The 21,227-nt window shown below is 33.6% G+C and overlaps 1 protein-coding gene and 1 long non-coding RNA gene across 2 annotated transcripts in view; one reads left to right on the top strand and one right to left on the bottom strand.

Annotated features, from left to right (window-relative positions):
* Positions 1–21,227, bottom strand: part of LOC143909031 (uncharacterized) — a 265,898-nt gene that overhangs the window by 60,180 nt on the left and 184,491 nt on the right. The gene's annotated exons all lie outside the window — the stretch shown is intronic.
* Positions 1,690–4,470, top strand: LOC143917845 (uncharacterized). The gene is made up of 3 exons (XM_077439454.1): positions 1,690–3,225; positions 3,400–4,137; positions 4,232–4,470. The coding sequence occupies exon 1, from the start codon at positions 1,690–1,692 to the stop codon at positions 3,112–3,114; it is 1,425 nt and encodes a 474-aa protein (XP_077295580.1). The 3' UTR covers positions 3,115–3,225; positions 3,400–4,137; positions 4,232–4,470.

Here is a 21,227-nt window from a genome sequence, read left to right as displayed (position 1 = left end):
AAGTGCGCAAGTGTGAAGAAATATCAATATCGAAAACAAAATTTAATCTATTGACAAACAGCTCCAATTGGTTAATTCAAATTTATACCCCTCCTCCAACCCCTTAGATCGATGGTTAGCATGAAATGCTCCATTGTGTGGTCACGGGTTCTATCCCTGGTGTGAGCTGCTCCAGACCGTGGATATGTTACTCTAAGGTCGATCATTTCCTGTTAGAGTTTGTCATTTCATTGAACTATCTAATTTCATTGAAAGAGTTCCACCTAATGCTGACAGAAAACGTTTGCCCGGCACTATCCGGTTTTTTTTTTTATTCTTCGACATCTAACTCTAAACAGTGCATATAATGCGTTAATCACATTTGGCGCACCTATGTACATACATTATACATATACAGGTTGAAATATAAATAGTTGTTTACAAAGCGGACAAACATTTTCTTTGTTTTTCTTCTTTTTTTAAATTTTATTTATTATTTTTTTAATCAATCATGTACAAGAAAAATGGACTATGCCACTATTAAAAACTTTTATTTAGTTTGTTTTACATTAAATACGACATCTATAGCATTGTAAAAATTATACAAGGCGAATACAATCAACATCACAGAGACATCTAGGAAGAAATTTGCAGCATTTATAGAAATAAGCAAAAAATCGAGATGCCGAATAATTGGAATTATAGCGAGACAGGACAGGAGATACTTTTTTGTAGGAACCGTTTCAATGAAAATCTGAAAAATAGGCAACCTCTGATTGGAAAAGATTGACCAAGAGTCACTGGCCAGCAGCAACCAGTGGTCATCTAACCCGTGACGACTTTGTTCGAATGCATTATATGCTAACCACTAGTCTTATATAATATATGCATACATACATATGGATGCGGTGCATCCGCTCTAAAACATATTTTCATTTTTAGTTTTATTAATTTCTTCAATGGTTTTATTTTATAGAAAAAGATATATACATTCAGAATTAAATTTAAAACGATTTATTTTTTTAGTTTTATTATTTGTTTTATCAATATTATTAATAATTTTAGAATAAACTTGATTTCTATTTTATAATTTATTTTTAAATTAATTAATCTAATTTTATATTCAAATATTCTTCAAATATCAATATTTGTATATATATGTAGAATTGATTTTTAAACGAGCCGAGATAGAGTGTGTGTGGTATGCCTGGGAAAGACCGGATGCGTGTTGTTATGGTCACTTGTTGGAGAACGAGCCCGAAGATAACATGTGTTAATAAATACATAGTTCTGACTTAATCTGCGTTTCACTTGGAATCCTTCACATCCGGATCCTATATTTGGGGGCTCGTCCGGGATGCCTGAAGACATTTCGAGTGACAGCCGGAAGCGGTCAGACGACGACGCGGAGTTTTGACAGTTGAGGTTAGGACGCGCGGTACGAGCATGAAGGCGAAGCCCGTGACGTCGGTGACGTCACGTCAGCGAACACGCCACACGACGATGATGATATCCACGACGAGAAAGACGACGCCAGTGGCAACGACGACGAGGGAGATACCACAGTTCAATTTCCGAGATCTGGAGGTTGATTTCGGTCTGCCGAAATATAACGGCAGAAATAGCCCTATTGCAGTGTGGATTGAGCGCCTCGAAGAAAACGCGCAAATCCTCGGCTGGACGGAGACACAACAGTTGGTGTATGGGCGGATGCTGTGTGAAGGAACTGCCAAGAACTTCTTGGACTCGGAAACGGGCATAATCACGTGGGCGATATTAAAAGAACGATTGACCAGAGAGTTTGGCCATCAGTTGAATAGTGCGGACGTGCACAGAGAACTGAGGTTAGAGAAAAAGGGAAAAGCAGAAGACAGTTTAAGCTATATCTACCGGATGAAGGGGATTGCAGCCAAGTGTAGTTTTATTGAGGAAGAGGCGATTATCGCGTACATAATTGGTGGACTTGGGTTTGATAAGTACGAAAAATTGATTCTGAGCTGGGCTGGATCTATTAAGGAGCTGAAGACGCGAATTACGCAGTGCGAGAAAATTAGAGAGGACGACGAACCCAGGGTGACGGGGCCCGTGAGAAACCGTGAAAACCGAGAAAGACTGAGTTCACGATGCTACAATTGTGGTGGACGTGGTCATTTAGCAGCCGACTGTAGGTTTAAGACGAGAGGAACTCGTTGTTTCAATTGTAACGAGTTTGGGCACATATCAGCTCAATGTAACAGCACCAAAACAAAGACTGTCTTGACAATACAAGAAGAAATAAGAGAACCAGTCAGTATTCCAATACAAGAAGAAATAAGAGAACCAGTCAGTATTCTAACACAAGAGGACGAGGCGAACATGGCTGATGGAGATGTAAACATGGCCGATGTAAGTGTGAACAGTGATGGTTTGCACAGAAAAAGACCTTTGCAGCAACGGGCTTCACGAGAGATGTCTGCTCAAAGAGAACTCATTGTTTCCAATAATGAAGAGGACGATGCGAACATGGCTGATGGAGATGTAAACATGGCTGATGTAAGTGTGAACAGTGATGGTTTGCACAGAAAAAGACCTTTGCAGCAACGGGCTTCACGAGAGATGTCTGCTCAAAGAGAACTCATTGTTTCCAATGATGAAGAGGACGATGCGAACATGGCTGATGGAGGTGTGAACCTGGCTGATGGAAGTATGGACGGTGATGGTTTGCAAAGAGGAAGACTTTGGGACTACGGAGACATACCGTTTTCAAATACAGATGAACCACCCGATGATCAATTTGGAAAAGGATCTAAGGATTATAGTCATTTGAAGAATTCTGAAGATGAGAATAAAGAAAAGGAGAAACATAAAGACAAAGAGAAAGATATGGCTAAATCACAAGAAGGATTAAGGGACCCAGTCAAAATTTCAACACCAAAAGAGACTGTATTCACTTTCAAGCTCGGTCGTAGTCGGATTGATGTTAATTCAATGGAAAAGAAAATAGAACCATGGATTGATAAAAGACTTACTGGATGTATCAGTGAGCTAGAACCAATATGTGTTGACTTCATTTATGGTAAATTACTAGCAGAATATCTGTGGGGTGACGGCAGATTCCTCGGACAGTCACAGAGAATCGCCGAGGGCATTGGATAGAATTTAAGTTGCACCGATGGAAGTGAAGTGTGCGTTTGTGAATTAGAGAATAAGTGAAATGCCTGGAGGGTTTTTAGTTAAGCCTTACTTGTAATTTGATGATTGAAAAGTGTAATGTTTTATTGCTTATTCTAGTATTTTTGGGAAGTGCTTTGTATATTGAATCATGTTTTAATTTGGTTACATGCTTAGAAGAATATAAGATAACTGTATTGAAATGTAATTCTAGTAATGTTTTAAAATGTGATTGTTTCCGATGTAAAGATTTAACCTGTCATTGTAAAGGTATTGATTTTAATGTTTTATTGCTAATTCTAGTAATGTTTTGAAATGTGATTGTTTCCGATGTAAAGATTTAACCTGTCATAGTAAAGGTATTGATTTTAATGTTTATTGCTAATTCTAGTAATGTTTTAAAATGTGATTGTTTCCGGTGTAAAGATTTAACCTGTCATTGTAAAGGTATTGATTTTAATGTTTTATTGCTAATTCTAGTAATGTTATAAAATGTGATTGTTTCCGATGTAAAGATTTAACTTGTCATTGTAAAGGTATTGATTTTAATGTTTTGTATTGCTTGACATAATTTTAAATTGTAATTGTGATGATTTATGTGTAACTTTAATTGTTATGTGTAACTTTATTGAAGATTGAATTGTGTTGAAATGAAAAAATTGATTTGTAGTGAAATGTGTAACGATTAATTTGTTATAATTGTAATTGTTATGTAAATTGTGAAATGATTGATGTATAAGTGTATTGAAATGTAGTTGTGATGATGATTGTAATTGTGATTTAAATTGTAATTGTGACAATTGAAAGCATGTTTAGGAGAATATAAGATGATTTTATGGAATGGAAGATTAAACATTGTTGAGGATGATAGAGGAAATGTTTTAAAAGAATGTAAGATGATACATTGTATAGAGTGGAAAATGAAATGTAAAAGAATGTGAGATGAAACATTGTTGAGGATGATAGAGGAAATGTTTTAAAAGAATGTAAGATGATACATTGTATAGAGTGGAAAATGAAATGTAAAAGAATGTGAGATGAAACATTGTTGAGGATGATAGAGGAAATGTTTTAAAAGAATGTAAGATGATACATTGTATAGAGTAGAAGATGAAATGTAAAAGAATGTGAGATGAAATGCTGTAAAAATATAAAAGACGAAGAATGTCATCCGAGGGCGAATGACAGTCAGGAATGACCGAATGTAGAATTGATTTTTAAACGAGCCGAGATAGAGTGTGTGTGGTATGCCTGGGAAAGACCGGATGCGTGTTGTTATGGTCACTTGTTGGAGAACGAGCCCGAAGATAACATGTGTTAATAAATACATAGTTCTGACTTAATCTGCGTTTCACTTGGAATCCTTCACATCCGGATCCTATATATATATATACACAATGTTTTAGTTAAATTTCTAGATATTACAATTTATTTTTAAATTAATTTTTTTTTATTAATCTAATTTTATATTCAAATATTCTTCAAATATCAATATTTGTGTGTATATATATATACACAATGTTTCACCAGAAAAATTGAACGACAGATTAACGGACGGCTGCTTTAAATGCAATTCTCATCTTCTCGAACGATAGATTGCACATCAGATGACGGGTAACCTTTCGATGTGCACAGATGCAATTATTAAAATGGTAATTATTAAAATTTAGTTGGATCTTTCAGGCGAGATTAATAAGGCAAGATTCGATAAGTTCCGAATCTTACCTTTTTAAACTCGCCAGAAAGATCCAACTCAATTATAATAATTGCATCTGTGCACATCTAAAGGTTACTCGTCATCTGATGTGCAATCTATCATTCGAGAAAACGAGAATTACGTTTAAAGCTGCCGTTCTGTTAATCTGGCGATTTTAGAGCGGATGCACCAAACCCATACATACATATACAGATTATTCAAAAAAACGTAAAGCCAATTTCTTCAAATAATGAGCTAAATTAATCGGGTATTTTGAAGCTTTGCAGATTTAGATACTGGACAGGCTCGTATGTGGGTCTGTTACGACGTACTTCTCCCACCACCACTTATTGTGATGCTCAATGAGGCGAATTGCTCACGAGCGTTCAGACAGACACGTTAACACCTGAGACACACCTCTTAATACACAGCTCACATCACTCAGCAGAAAGCAGACCCATCGGCAGTTCACCCCATTGAGCAAGCAGGAAAGTTAGATACTTACTTAACAATTAACGAAATACAAGGAAAGAAGAAGGCATCTTAATTATCTCCATTGATCCTAGAAAAGATGTATTGACATTGCACAGGACACGGGATAATCTTCTAGACCGATTAATCACTAGCAATCTAGCGCTCTATGTATTGCATTTGTTTCGTCGTGTGTGACTTTTGGCGCGTTTGCAACGAAACGACTCTTTGTTCGTTTGGCTTTTTTCGTATTCAAATCCTTTTTTCGTGCCCATTCAATTCGTCTTCCTTTCAACTGTGTTGAATATTTGCCGCATTTCATCCCCCGCATGCTAAATATTTCCTTTGAAATCATTCGGAGATTTCTTTTCAACGTACTCTCTTGTTTATTGTATGTATAAATTCAAACGTGTGTGCGCGCTTAAAAAAAACCGTGCAATTTAATAATTCCATGCGCATATTAATACCACCTAGTGAAAGAATTTCACATCACATATACATATTTACATACGTGTATGCATGTGTAATGTTTTAGTCCTAGTGGTTTTTTTTATCATATTATTTTTGATAAACATTAAAAATATCCAGGATTGAGATGGATCCATGCCCCATATTTGAACGCATGCAACATTCATTTCCGGGACTTGTTACAAAATTGCAAATATTGAGGACTATTTGACCAGGCGAAACAATTAATATCGGCTGATTGACTATTGGCCGAATGGACACTATGCAGACGGACACTTGATCGAACAGTTATGAGGCCGATGGACATTTGATCGAAATAAATATTTAATTATTTAAATTTACCAAAAATATCACATTTTTGTGATAAGTTGAAGTAATTTCTGAATAATGTATATTGTGAGTTTTGAATAATTTTGGTACACAATTATTAATTTTTATTGTTTTATATTAAAAAAATGCGTTTTTTTTTTCAAAATCGTTATTATATTTGTATTATTAAAATAATATTTGTATTTATTTAATAGTGTAAGACGATTAAAACGATATTTAAATTTTGTTTTATACTATTTTTAAAAAAATAAATTAAATAATAATTTGCAACGATATTTTAATTTTATTTCATTTATCCTTTTTTTCATCATCATCATTCATAGATATTCGCCATCCACTGTAGATTATCTAATATATAATTTCGAAAGAGACTTTGCATATACATATGTAACTTTGGTTGGTTGATTCGTAGACAACACATTCGATTTTTTTTTTCGATTCATAGGCGCCGATTCGATTTTTTTCGATTCGGATTTGAAGTCCCCGGGGGCGCAGGCGTCAGATTTTGGTAAACATATAATTTCGAAATAGACAGTATATATGTTTGTATGTTTGTATGTTAGGCTCCTAAACCACTCAACCGATTACGATGGAACTTTTAGGATTTGTTGTATGCATGTCGGGGAGCTTACTGTGAAAAAACCTCTTAATAATAATATAAGTAATTACGATTTTACCGACGCGAAAGCTTGAAGCGCCATTGTACAGTAAAGAAAATGTGTTCGTTGGTAACCATATTACCAATTGGTTTATAAGGACACGGCGTTGAAGAGACGTTAGTTCAGCAGTTTAGGTCCAACAATTACTTGAAACGGTAACGGGGACGCAACGAGAACGGGAACGGGAACGGGAATTGCATGCCTTATTCTGGAATTGCAACGCAAGCCAGGTTTCAGCTATCAATTATAAATGTCAATAATTTTTTCATCAAAATATAATTCAGGTTAATTATAATTATTATGATGTTGTGATTAAGTGACTGGTCACAGTGAATCGTTAAAGTACTCTGTAATGTCACTGTGACTAATATGTTACAAAATAAAATATGTATATTATGTATCTAACATATTGTTGCCTAGGGGTGGGTTGAGGATACAAGTAAAAGGCCTTAGTCGTTTCACAGCATTTATTGATGATTAAGGAGATACACGCACTGGCAGTGCTCAGTCCAGAATGACATGATTTATTTATTTATTCAATAGTTTTGGACCATTGTGGCATTACAGGAAGAACCTAATGCGCCACAATGGCCTACATTTGAAAAATATATAAAAACATGATATAAAAACAAGTAAACTGTAAATAAAGGAAAAAAGCAAAAGCAGAAAAACATGGTAAAATAAAATAATAAAAACAAAGTAACAAAAGGAAAATAATACATCATTCAGAGAGAAAAAAAATAACAAAAGTGTAAAAATTAAAAATAAAATCCATAAATCCCATTCTTTGTTTACACTGAACAAAATTAAAATAGTATATAAAAATATACAAAGGAGAAAGAAAAAGTAAAATAAAATAAAACAAAATTTAAATAAAAATAAAATCACAGCGAGGCCCAAATGGAAGAGAGTAGATTAAGATTCCACTCATTCATCACATTCATATTAAGAAAGTAATGATGAGCGCAGGTTACCAGATAAATATGTTAAAATAATATCCGATAATCTACGCTCCCCAAGGTGGAAAATATCACATTCAGGGACAGCAGCAACGATTTCATTGAGAAGTCGAATAGCTCTTGGAATAGGAGCCATTCGAAAAAGAACTGTGCGAGCAGCAGGTACAACCATCAAATGATGATGTCTACCACGCACATAATTATTAGGGACATAAAGTCCCAACTGTTCCAGCAACAACGGGCATGACGTATTACCACGCAATAGCTGGAGAACGAAACGAATTAACGAGAAGTTTCTCCGAAGTTCAAGGGAATTATACCCAAGCATGCCCAAAAGGAAAGGAGTAGGATAGAGATATGGGTAGTACCCATACTCTTTCTTATAAAGAAAACGAAGAAATGCTTTTTGCACTTTTTCTATAATAAGAGAGTAGTTTGCTTCATGCGGATTCCACACAATTGCATTATACTCTAGGTTACTTCTAACAAGCGAGTTGAAAAGCAAGCGAGAAGACAAGGGGTTGGAGAATAATCTAGCATATCTCAAGACAAATCCAAGTCGAGGAAGGAAAGTCAAGGAAACGTCAGCGATTGTCTTGATGTGGTTGTGAAAGGTGAATTGAGTATCAAAAGTGATACCCAAGTCGACCATTGATTCCACGCGCTTCAACAATACGGATCCAATGGAATATCCGTGACAATAGAGCGCATTCGCACGTCCATAACTCATAATGGCACATTTACTAGTATTCAGTTCAAGCCCTAAACTGGAACTGAACTCTAAAACAGCGTTAATATCAGCTTGAAGGAGAGAGGCTTGCCTCTCATCCTTAACAGCAAAGAATAGTTTAACGTCGTCTGCAAACAAGAGACATGAAGCATTGCGTAGTACTTTAGGGAGGTTATTAATGTCTATTTTAAATAGTAAAGGGCCTAAGGTGGATGATATCGCCTTATAAGAGATAGATCTCTCAGGACATCTTCGACGTCTAATTTGTTTGCCTATTGTTATGGTCACGTACGGATATGTCTTCCCACGACGTTCGGTCCCACGGTACAGGTCAATTCTGAGAAAGGATTAATAACGGTCATTGTTAAGCCTATATGCACTTAGAGTCTAGATATAATCCTGGAAGTAAGTGCAAACACTTAGTTAATCCGTTAACAAATATCCGTTGATCCTAAGTGCAAGAACTTAGTTAATCCGTTAACAGATAATCCTTGAATGGTCACACAGTCTCTGAGATTCTATTCGCTTAATCCGCGGCGTACGTAACAATATGTATGTATTTACATGTTTACCCAATAGTTCTCTAACAACTCTCCTTTGAGGACAATGATAACATATGTAAATACATATGTACATTCCCCACTTCCTGTCAGTCTTGCAGTATCCAAAACCATGCGGAACAAGTCTCGAACATCTCTGGCTTATCTTTCAGCCTGGCTTACGTCTACCATTATGGTCACCGACTTCTTGACAGGATAAAGAGCCTGAAGATAAAGCGCATATAGCACCGTTAAAATTTCTCTTTAAAAACTTTTTCAACGCCTTCGTGTCATCCTGAATGTAAATATAATTTACGGTTTTCATACACTTAAGAACGCTTCTTCTCGCTGAAATATCTTTGGTAATAATCCGGTAACGCGTCTCCTAATGCTTCCCGAGAGCACATGTGTAACGTACCCCGTGGCACTAAGTCTTCTCACCACAACAGTTTTTCTTATATTATATGTATTTTTTACACCGGCTCTACCCTACCTCTCTCTCTTTCGCATTTTCATCAAAGATTTTCGCATCGCCGTCCTTTTCCTTCTTTTCTTATGTTTATACATTTTTTCAGTGAGCGCGACTCATTTATAATATTTTTTTTCGCGTTTGTGAAAGCCTTATTATTCACCCGCAATATGCTTCAAATTTTACCGCTATTTATTTTTATTACGCCAAATATATTTTTTCAAAATATTTTTGAAACGTGGACTAAGACGAAATTGAAAAATTTCGATTTAAAATAATAAAATAAACATATTGTTCATTCTCGTAAAATTAACCGGTGTTACTCGAGGGAATGAAGATTTTAAATTAAAATTTCGTATTTTACGGTATATCAAAGTTAATATATTGAATTTCATGGTTCTAAAATGAACGCATAGCGAACAAAAAGGCATATTCATATCATTATAAAGCAATTTATTAGCTTCACTCTGTTCTGTTCACTTCACCTATAAATAAATCGTGATTTGATTTTGAACCACTTCCATTGCTTAGATCGCTTTGATTTTGATTTTTAAATGGTTTTTATTATTACTTAATTATGTTCACAATACATCTTATATCTATTTTAATAGCTACTGATCTACTGATCATTTTCTATTTTACAATTTTAATTTAATTTTGTTAGTAATCATAGTATTATATTATTCTAACGTTAATGTACAGCATAAAAGGAAAAAGAGCTCAAAAACCTATTTACAATTCTTTAGATCGCTTTACTGATATTTTACAGACATACAGCATATACGTAATCATCTCGAATTCGCTGATATTATAAAATGCTCCTATTCTATCATTATGATAATGTAAAATTGTTTGTAACTGGTCAGGAAAGGGCATTGGGGTTTACCTCTTAATATACTGACATATGTATCTTTAGATTTATAAATAAATAAAATAATAATACAGGGCTAGTGAGATTATTTCAATATATTTAAAGCGTGCCAAAGGGTGTCACATTTGTAGGGTCAAATGCGTTTTATTCGTAATTTGCGATATATTTAAGTGTCGGCTTTTACTTGCACCTTCAAAACAATTTTAAAATGCTACCTACTAGGACTAGAGACTTGAAGTTACAAGTCATAACGTTATAAGTATTTGTAATATCGTAATGTCACTTGTAATGTCGGTATTTTAAAGATAGATACATACATATATATATAGGCATTTTTGTCTGTATAATTTTTTACTCTTCTCTGTTTAATTTTCGACCAATGTGGCTCATTAGGGATTCCTGCGGAATACCACAATGGTCCAAACTTAAATAAATATGTACATATATCAGTATATTTAGTGCCATAACGACAGTCTTTAATGGGATTAATATTGTCAAAGATATAATTAACACCAAAAATTTGATGATATCTTCAGCTACCAAGTTCAGGGTAACTTCTGAGAGTTTAGAAAGACGACGATATAGAAGTTGTCCATTTGTTATTATTAAACAACGTTAATGCCACATACAACGTTATTATGGCATTTGATGATGACACAAATGATGGCACTTGTAATTTTTACATACCTTCTTTACGTTTCACATGGCTTTCGTGTTGGTGGTCATTTTTTTATATTGCTCATTTTGCTCATCAATACACGTTAATGTATCGTCTGCCATTACGTTGGAGATAAAATATCGTATACAACGCGTTTTAAAAACGGGGCCCGTAAACCTTCCTGACGTTTAATAAGCGTTCGTCCCGTGTCTTCCAACCTGTTCGCCTTGATATGGCCATATAAGATTTTAATTGTTTAAACGCCTATAATTCACTTTATATTTTATAAAATTTGCTCTATAGGTTCTCGTTATCTCTAATATTTAAATATTTATAGTTTTAACTCTCATATGTATTTATAAATTTCAAATTTGGCGTCTAGCTTCATGTAATGTAATACACGATATATATATTGATTTTTGGCCAAATATGTCAAATCTGACATTTCACTGTATATCTCCTCAGTCGGTTTTATCTGCGAGATAATTATTTTTTTTCTAATATCAAAGATTTATTGGTTGCTCATTGAATGACCTTACAAAATAATTATTGTTTTTACTAAATGTTTTTTTTTGCATTATTTATTTATTTAAACAGTCTACAAATCCCTCTTGAAAACTTAATATTTACCCACCCACATTTATTCAGAGGATTAGCTGAAATAATCGACATTACTCATTACTGTTAAAAAATTAAAGCGTACTTTGTAAAAAGTCTTAATCGGAAATGCTGCCATTTATGAACATATGTATGTACATACATATGTAGTTGTGACGTGTAAATTTTAAGGTTTTTCATAAAAAAATTGAGCTGTTGATTTTAGATGTATTATACATATATTTTCCTTTTTGAATATATTATGCCCGCAAGGTTATATATTCAGCAAAAACGTTAAAATAAAATTGAGCTTAGCATTAAAATATTTCCGTGGCGAATTTTATGTAAATTTTTCCGATGGAGTTATTTGATTCAAACGAATAGATAGACAGAGCGAAGCTAATGGGAGTTCGGCTAAAAAACGAATTTACTAGGAAGACTTTTTTTGGTGCAAAATTAAATTAAATCAATCTCGCCGAGTTTTAATCAAATCCCATTAAACTTAGTTTGAATATTCTATTTATTATGCAAATTAAGAGAAAAAAAGAAACCATGAATACATTTTTCAATCTATTAAAATATCGCGATCGGGCGAAAAAAAAAAAAGCGCACAAAAGTAAAGGATTTTCCGAATGATAATCAAACAATCAAATTTATGGCAATTTTTTTCTCGCTCTAATTGGCAATACGAGGAACGCTAATTTCGACCCTGGGGACCCGGAACCGTTCGTTAGGTTGAGTTCGATTTTCGCCTTTTGCGATGAGAAAACATTTTTTTTGCCGAATTTAGACTTTTTCCGGGGGCTTTTTAGAACATTTCGTCGTATAAAATCGCAGGTCAGAAGCAATTTTCCGGCACGAAGCTAATAAAAGATATATCCGCTAGACAAAAAGACGTCCGCCGATAAAACAAAGAGACGAAACGTGGAAGGGGGGTGAACAAACAGTGGAAAAGCGCAACTGACATTTCTTCTCCCCTTTGTTGTCCAGAGATATTGCTATAGCGGTAACGTGACAAACGTTATTAATTAAAAAAGCGTCCCGAGAAAAGGAAAAATCGAGCGAAAGGTCACATTTGTTACGTGCTAATGTCCAGATGGCTAAGACGTCAAACTTTTAATTAAATACCATCGCTCGATCGATGTTTGACAAGGAATTCGATGCATTTTTAATATTTTTCATATGTACATACATACATATATCCAACTATGTTCATATCTACGAATGCCGTTTTAGAATAAAACGTACATTTAACAGACCACATATAAAACTTTATACTATACTTTAACTGTGGAATGAAACATGATCTCGGCAATATGGATAAACTTGTTATACTACCATAATAATAATAATAAAGCTCTAAAAACAGCAAACAACAAAATGTTAAAGTTTTACAATACATCGACTGTACATGTATGCATGTAAATTTTATAGCGAGGGACACATCTTTAGAGGTCACTTTGAAAATGAAATACGTTGTATATTTTCAAACTATACATATTTACATGATTATTTTAATATTCGCTATTTCTTTTACTTCTTAGCTGTATAATTCAGTAAGCATTTTATTTATTTTTTGAGCAGGTGGCAAAGCTAATAGACCTACAGGATTTGACTTAATATAAATAATAAAATAAAAACAAAAATAACACTGTTCGACATGAAAAATAGTTCAGAGACGAGATATGACTTTTCTTATAGATCGATGCCCAGTAAACACGAATCTGGTAATAGAAAATGTTGATTAGCTCGATATTCAGAGATATGTGTGTTTGAAATCGCGCGATTTTTCTATATATTGGTGTTGTTCGGTCGATGTCTCAACACTTGTCAATTTCCTGTTCAAAATGAATATTGGAATCTATAGTCGGGTATTTTATCTTTCATTTGTAGTACTTTTCAGCTTTCAAATTTCTCTAAGTAGTCGTCCAGTTCAAATCAAAAGTCAAAATTACGTATTTTTACTTGGGATTTTTTTCCACTCTTAATACTATTTTATATTGAGTATTTTCTATTGAAACATGTTAATTGAGATAGTGTTCTGGCTACACTATTTTTTATTTTCGTTTAAAAGTGTTAATTGGAAGTGTGCTGAATTTTAAATCGGTAAAATTGCGAGATAAAAGCTCGTACTAGTATTTACTCGTATTTGCACGAATCTGAATTGAATTAACGGGGATAATATATTAAATTGTCTTTATATGAGAATTAAATAAAATTTAACTTAGAAAAATCATATTAAGACTATTCTTGTGGATTAATAACAAAAATTCTATTAATAACTGGCTTACCTCCATAAAATCAACGAATACGAAATAAGAGAGAATACCAAAAAAGACATCTGGCTTGTTTTTAAAAACATCAAGGTTTTCAGAATTCACTACACTGTTAGGAAGACTATTCCAAACCTTAGCCACTCTGTTTGAGAAGAAGGAATCTCTGATCAATTTATACGATTTTTCTTTTTCGAGTCTGAGAGTGAAACCTCTATATAAGATGAATTCTGATTTTCATTAAAAAGGTTCCTGTAAAATTGGCTTTTCCTTCCCAATTTTCTGTTGCAAACTTTGAGTTATTGTTATATCTCAGGTTTCGCCAGATTTCTCACCATAGATGTCTCTGTGGTTGTTTATCGAATTTAAAAATTCGTATCGTTACATGAAAAATGTCATTAATCGTATTTATACGATGTTTGTAATATCTGACCTATCAGGTATTGTTTCGATTTACATATGTGTGTATGTAATAATTATGAGTTTTCAATGTCTTGTAATGAATTAGCCATAGTGACGACCTGGGGATAATCTGTAATATCACTATGGAGAAATTTAAAAAATAAATAAATAATAAGGTGAGACTTTTCATTGGACGTAATTAGTTAGGACAATTATAATGATTATTTATTACTGCAGACTTCGATTAACTTATTCAGTTAAAAAATAATAGCAAATTTTACGAAAGCTTTAATGAAACATTCTAAATAGTGAAGAACCGAATTAATTGTATAAAAATAATCATAAAATTCCTTTTAAAAAATATAATTTTTTTTTAATTTTTCATACGTGAGTTACATATTATACATAAATTTGTCTAATTTAATAATTAAAATTAAGTTGTTTCACAATATTCAACTGGATTTTATCACCTTATATGAAAAAATACGTCCCATATATTTATAATTTTTCATTATTATATACATATGACTCTTTTATTGAGGTTGAAATATTACATACATAAATAAAGCCCAACTATGCTCGATCCACTCACTAAAAATTCATGCTTTAATATATTCATTAATCCCTCACGAAATGTTAACTTGACGATATTTAGTTACAGTCCAACCATATGCGAGGGCTTTGACAAATAAAAAAGCATATTTATCTATGTAAAATACGGCTTAGGACCGCTCGCTGTTGAGCAACGCTGACGTAAGTAACGAGATAAGGGAAACTAGGGCCAAATTATCCCCGTTTAATCTCGACAATTTATATGTATTAGGAAAATAAATTACTGGCTCAATTGATTACAATAATAATAACAATAATGCGCCACGCCTCGCAGAGGTAGCTTTTACGCCTACACAATTGATATCATAGAATTTTAGTGAGTCGTCTCAACTCTAGAGTGACACGCTCTCCTTTGGCTAAATTGGCACACGTACCCAAGATACATATATACGTACATTGTATCTAGACGATGTGAAAGAATGAGGCATTGTATGCAGTTTTCCTTTCAGTTTCACGCCATTAGGCTCTGAGGGGGACGAGAAAGGTATATTTGAAAGTCACCGACAATGCATCCCTTGCAACTACTGCGACGTTCATTAGAGCCTTCGGAAACTGGGCTTTTTCCCTGCTAGCTTGATACTATGCACTTACCGAAAATACGTACTTTGTCTCGATTTATTGTTTAGGGGAGTTTTCCACGTCTAAAATACACAAATAGAAGATGAAATAGCTGGAATGTATTATTCTTCGTGGATAAGTCATCATATCATTTATATCATCATATATATAATATCGCTAGTCTGTATATCTGTCTGTCTTAACCAGTAGCATAGCTCGGTCGTTAAGCTTCTGCTTAGCGTTGAAAGGCGCCGGGTTTGATCCCATGAGTATATATGTAGTGCTGCTGGTCAGACCTGGATATTTGTGACTGCAGGTTGATCGTTTCCTATCAGAATTTGCCAATTTTCTCTGATTTCATTGTTGAAACGGTTCCTGGTGAAATTGGGTAAATATCCTTCCTACCTACTAAGTCACGCACTATTTGAGATTGATTAATGTACAATAAAATTTATGTACAATTCATAGATTTTCAGTGCCTCGTAATTCAGCGACTTGTATAATAAAAAAAATGCTGCAATGTTTGTAATTGGACAGAAAGGCGCATTGGGGTTACCTGTAAGGCCTTCCTGGTATATATGTACATATGTAATAAAAAATGTGGCCTTGATTTTTAGTTGGTGGAAAACTTATTGTAAATCATATTAACAATTAGATACAACATAACTTCTTATTGAATACTTATCTCGCAGATAACGCTCATTGAATAGAAGTACTTTTAGCAGTGAAATGTCAGATCTGACATATTTGGCCAAAAATCAATATATATCGTGTATTACCTTACAAGAAGCTACACGCCAAATTTGAAATTTATTTATACATATGAGAGTTAAAACTATAAATATTTATATATTAGAGATAACGAGAACCTATAGAGCAAAATTTATAAAATATAGAGTGAATTATAGGCGTTTAAACAATTAAAATCTGATATCGCCATATCAAGGCGAAAAGGTTGAAGATAGATTATGGTAGCTTGCCGTACCGTCATAGACGTCACCGTACCCGGGATTCTGGATATTTGATACGCATTGTATACGATATTTTATCTCCAACGTAATGGCAGACGATACATTAACGTATATTGATGACCAAAATGAGCAATATGGCAAAGTATGAAAACGATCGGAAAAGAGATAAGAGATATAAAAAATTACCACTAGCACGAAAACCATGTGAACTGTATAAGAGGTATGTAAAAAATAAATAAATATCGCTTTCCGTACTATAATAGTCGTTTCGATTCGACATAAATATCTACCTCGCAGCTAAACCTCTGCCAAAACGTATACAATAACAAAAAAAAAATTAAAAAGCCACAATATTGAGCTATCGTTTGTTTTTCAATTACTAAATAAAAGCTTTTTTTAAATCGGACTTTGATCATTTTTTCGCAAAAATGCGGCTCTTTTTTTACAATAGCAGTTAATATGTTGACTTTTGACTGTGAATGATTAGCGTATACTTTATTTTAATCAATGAGCTGAAAATAATCTAACGTTTAATTAAAATCAGACGATCTTGGTGATCATCCCTATTACAAATAGCTGATCAACGTGTCTCTGTAGAGAGTTCCAATGACCGAAAAAAAATCGACGATTTATATGCGTTTTGGGATTTGATAAATTCTACTAAGATTTAGATAACATTTTTGAAATTTTGAAAATGAAAGTGAAAACGTTCTTACCGAAAATTTATTCAATTACCTATTTTTGTTTATCCGTTTTCAATTAGGAACCACTCAATTTGGTTAACTAACGGGGCGAACTTTAATTATACCGTAGACAGCAAATATTTATATTTTTTACTTTATAGTTTTAACTCTTACCCGTTCAAGCAATACCAGGCAGTTTGGCTAGTTATTTTATATTATGTATGTACTTTGTTTAATTAATTGGCTGGTGGTCGATCTTGACCGAGTTATACTTTTCGTCCCGTGTGTTATATCAGCTGGAAGAGATACCGCAAAGGATAATGAAGTCAAGGTCTGGCTTTTAGTATATGTACATATGTATATGTAGTATGTAGGTGAAGGGTACTTTTTCTAGTCTGGAATTGCTTATGAAGTGCATACATACATACATGTATCCTTTTTATAGTTTTATCCCGTTTCAAGGCTTTCGATTATTGAGCTAACAGCTAACAATAAATATAATAGATTATATAAATATCTATTTATTTATTCAAACAATGTATATTTTGATACCAATTTGATATTTTTCTGTAGCTAAGTAATTTCAAATTATGTACAATATAATGGAAATGTATTGAACTCACAAAGTTTTGTAAAATTGGGCTATGAGTATCATTAAGTGTAATTTATATAATGTATGTTCAGACATAACTCAATTTTCTCCATTAAAATTCTATCAAAAGGCATGTATAAATGAGTAATTTTTTTAAATAACAAAGGTCTATTCATACTGGTTCAGCGCAGACCAGCAACTGTCGTACTAAAAGTATTCTTTGGTGCATTATACGTACATATATAGAGACATTCAAATGTTCCGCAATGTGTACGTGTAGATATAATTATGATGATGTTATGATTTTATGTTATATTATTATTTTGCTGTTATGATTGAATGACTGGCCACAGTGACGCATTGGAGTTCTCTGTAATGTCACTGTGGCTAATATGTTAAAATAAAATAAAATAAAAAATAATACCAGTAACCGACACATTAAATTCATATTATATAGCTGTAGATGTCACCGTAACGTATCAAGCTAAACTGGCTTTATTGGCAACTTTGGCAATATTCACGTACGATATGACGTCACAGTAGCGATTGCATGTGTACTGGAGTGCGCATGCGCATGGAGATGATACGACCAAGCAATATTGCGCCGTATCGTCGCACTCTGTTATGTATATGTAAGGCGATTTTGCCTTGCATTTGGTCAAAACTTATCTGAATGTGCGCTGCTTTATAGTATGAATAGAAGTAGTCTTTCATGCAGTGCTTTATATACCTTAATACGTAACAATATAAAAAAATTACTGTTATATTGTTTTTCAGATATATGCATTATATAATGACATTATAGAGTGACATCGAAAGACAAAGAAGAGCCATTTGTGTGAGGGCAAATATGCTGGCTAGACGATTTTTCCACTCCAGTGTAGAGGTTAAGAGACAATTATTTATGTCCTTTTGTACTAGCCTCTATACTGGTGAATTATGGACCAGATACAAGCGGGAGACGATGAGGAAGATAAAAGTACAATACAACAACTGTTACCGTGCTCTTTTCGGGTTACCTAGGAGCTGTAGCGCGTCGCAAATGTTTGTAGAAGGGCATGTGCCTCACTTTGAAGCCATTCTCAGGATGAGAGCGGCCTCTCTACGTCTTCGTATATTTTCATCGCCTTATTGTCTTCTTGCTGCTGCATCTTCTCATTTGCATTCTTCATTGTATGTTCGATGGATGGAACTGCTACACCGACCGCCTTGAATAGACATTAAATTATTATTATTTATTATTATTAGACTTATTAGTATTATTATTTATTATTATTTATTTATTATTATAATTATTATTATTATTTATTATTATTATTTATTATCAGTAATATTTATATATTGATTTTTTTTTTTTTTGTTTACTATTTTCAATACTTTTTTTTTATTATCTATGTATATATTATTTATATGGGCGTTGGGGATTGCACTATTCTCCTCATCGTCTGGAATAAAAGCTATTATTATTATTATTATTATTATTCTAATAACAGAATGAATATACAATATACAAGTATTTTTATATGCGTAAACACATTCATACATCTATGTAGATATCGATCCCGTGAAATATCTCGTTTTCGCATTACGATGCGGAAAATAAGCGCGATTGTAACCGGTTGACGGAAAAGCCTCTCTTTTACCACCGCTTTTCCTTTTTATTTTCCACGGGCGCGACCGCCCTCATGCATTATGTAGAGTCGCTACCGAAGGGAGGGTGGGTTGGACACCCCCCAGACACCAGGGCCACGGTGCTTTGGGGGTGGTAGAGTGGGACAGTATCCGTTCGCATTTGTTTCACTTTTAAGATCCTCCTCGGTCCCCTTTCATCTCATTTTACCGCTTCATTTTGACCGAGATTTTGTTTCGACGCGATTACCGTTCACTTCCAACGATAATACATTTCAATTTAATTCCAACGACGCGCCGAAAACAATCTGATCACTCAATATCGACCTGAAAATGTATAGTATTTATGAAAAAATATATTTTTGAAGCTTAAACTGTTCTACACTTGAAAGAAATGATATATTCTCAACAATTATTGTCCAAAAAACTGGCTTCTAATAGATGATGGTCAATTTGGATTTTGTAATCATCCTGCTTTGCGGAAATGGAATTAATTTTTGGAGTTTGCCGTCAAATTGAACATTTGCTAAGCCCCGTGAGCTACTCTGTTTTTAAATGTGTTATATATCAACTCTAAATAGTTTGTACCTTCTAGTAATTATTCACTGACGTACTAATTATTCACTGAAGTACAGACACACATACAGACACTCACACAGACACGCGTGAAAACGTGATCAGTGATCGATTATGAGTTCGAATCAGTCAAAATATGCTTCAAATATCATTGCATTTGAACACAAAATCTGCGACACAATACAGGCCGTTGATACCATTTCGTGGGAACGGCAAGCTGGCGTCAAAACGGGTCAGAGAAAATAAATGGACTATGACTCTCATTGCTCATCCCACCATTGTTCATTATATAATGTTTTTTTATATTTATTCTTTATTATTTTTATAAAAATGATATTTTCAAAGAAATTTTTCCTGCACCGTAATCCCGGTATTCAGACTAGTTTCAGCACCGGGATCCACGGTACCAGAAAACACCGGGATCCCGGGGTTCGGAGATTGGAAGCCTTAATCAGTAGCTATTTAAATAGATATAAGATGTATTGTGAATATAATATAGTAATAATAAAAAGCGTTTAAAAATAAAATCAAAATGTGTTGTATATGGATATTGTACATACATATATATCTGAATAAGGTGATTTAAATAAAAAAGTTTCAATTCTTCAGTTCGAGTGAGACTCGTCGCTGATTGCATATTAATGAGTTTTTCGCGTAATTTTTAATCGAACGGTAAAAATACGAGAGTTATTCTTCAGCTTCAACCCCTCGCACAATAACCCCATTGTCTCAACATCTTTCTCAGTCAGCTGTTTCCTCCCAGCGCCTGTCCCGTGGCGCCTGAAACAGCTTTCAGCCCTTAGTTAGCCCTTTCATCCTCTTTTTTATATTCGCCCATAAACCTTTGTACTAAATACTTTCTAGCTAAAAAAAAAAAAACAGCTTGAAGAAGATAAATGATTGAGTTGGGAAGGCCGAAATACACAGGCTACGACTTAACAACCACAAAAGGAAATGAAAAATATAAATTCATACATGCGAATGTATAAGTAGAAAAGTCTTGCGTTTCCTTTGAGATCAAAAACATTAACCCAAATGTTTCAATCCAAATAAAATTGTATCGAGTTTGAAATCAGATTTCAAACGTCGCTTTTGATGTTTGTAAACTTTTCCTTCGACACATTTACATTTTTTCCCTCAAAATAATCATAATATCAACATGACTAACTGTATATGAAATCCTCATCTCTACAAAGAGTCAAAACTATAATAAAATTGAATTTTGATAAGAAAATATCTTAACATATGAAATACCTGATACATGTACTTAATGTTAATTATATGAATATTTATTTCTTAAAATTTGCGTTTGACTCCAAGCGTCTAGCTAAAAAATATATGTTTTAAGTTAAGAT

Source organism: Arctopsyche grandis, chromosome 1, assembly GCF_051622035.1.
Source record: "Arctopsyche grandis isolate Sample6627 chromosome 1, ASM5162203v2, whole genome shotgun sequence".
NCBI classification, from domain to species: Eukaryota; Metazoa; Arthropoda; class Insecta; order Trichoptera; family Hydropsychidae; genus Arctopsyche; species Arctopsyche grandis.
Note: the sequence above shows the minus strand (reverse complement) of the source record. Positions and strands in the feature narration are given on the sequence as shown.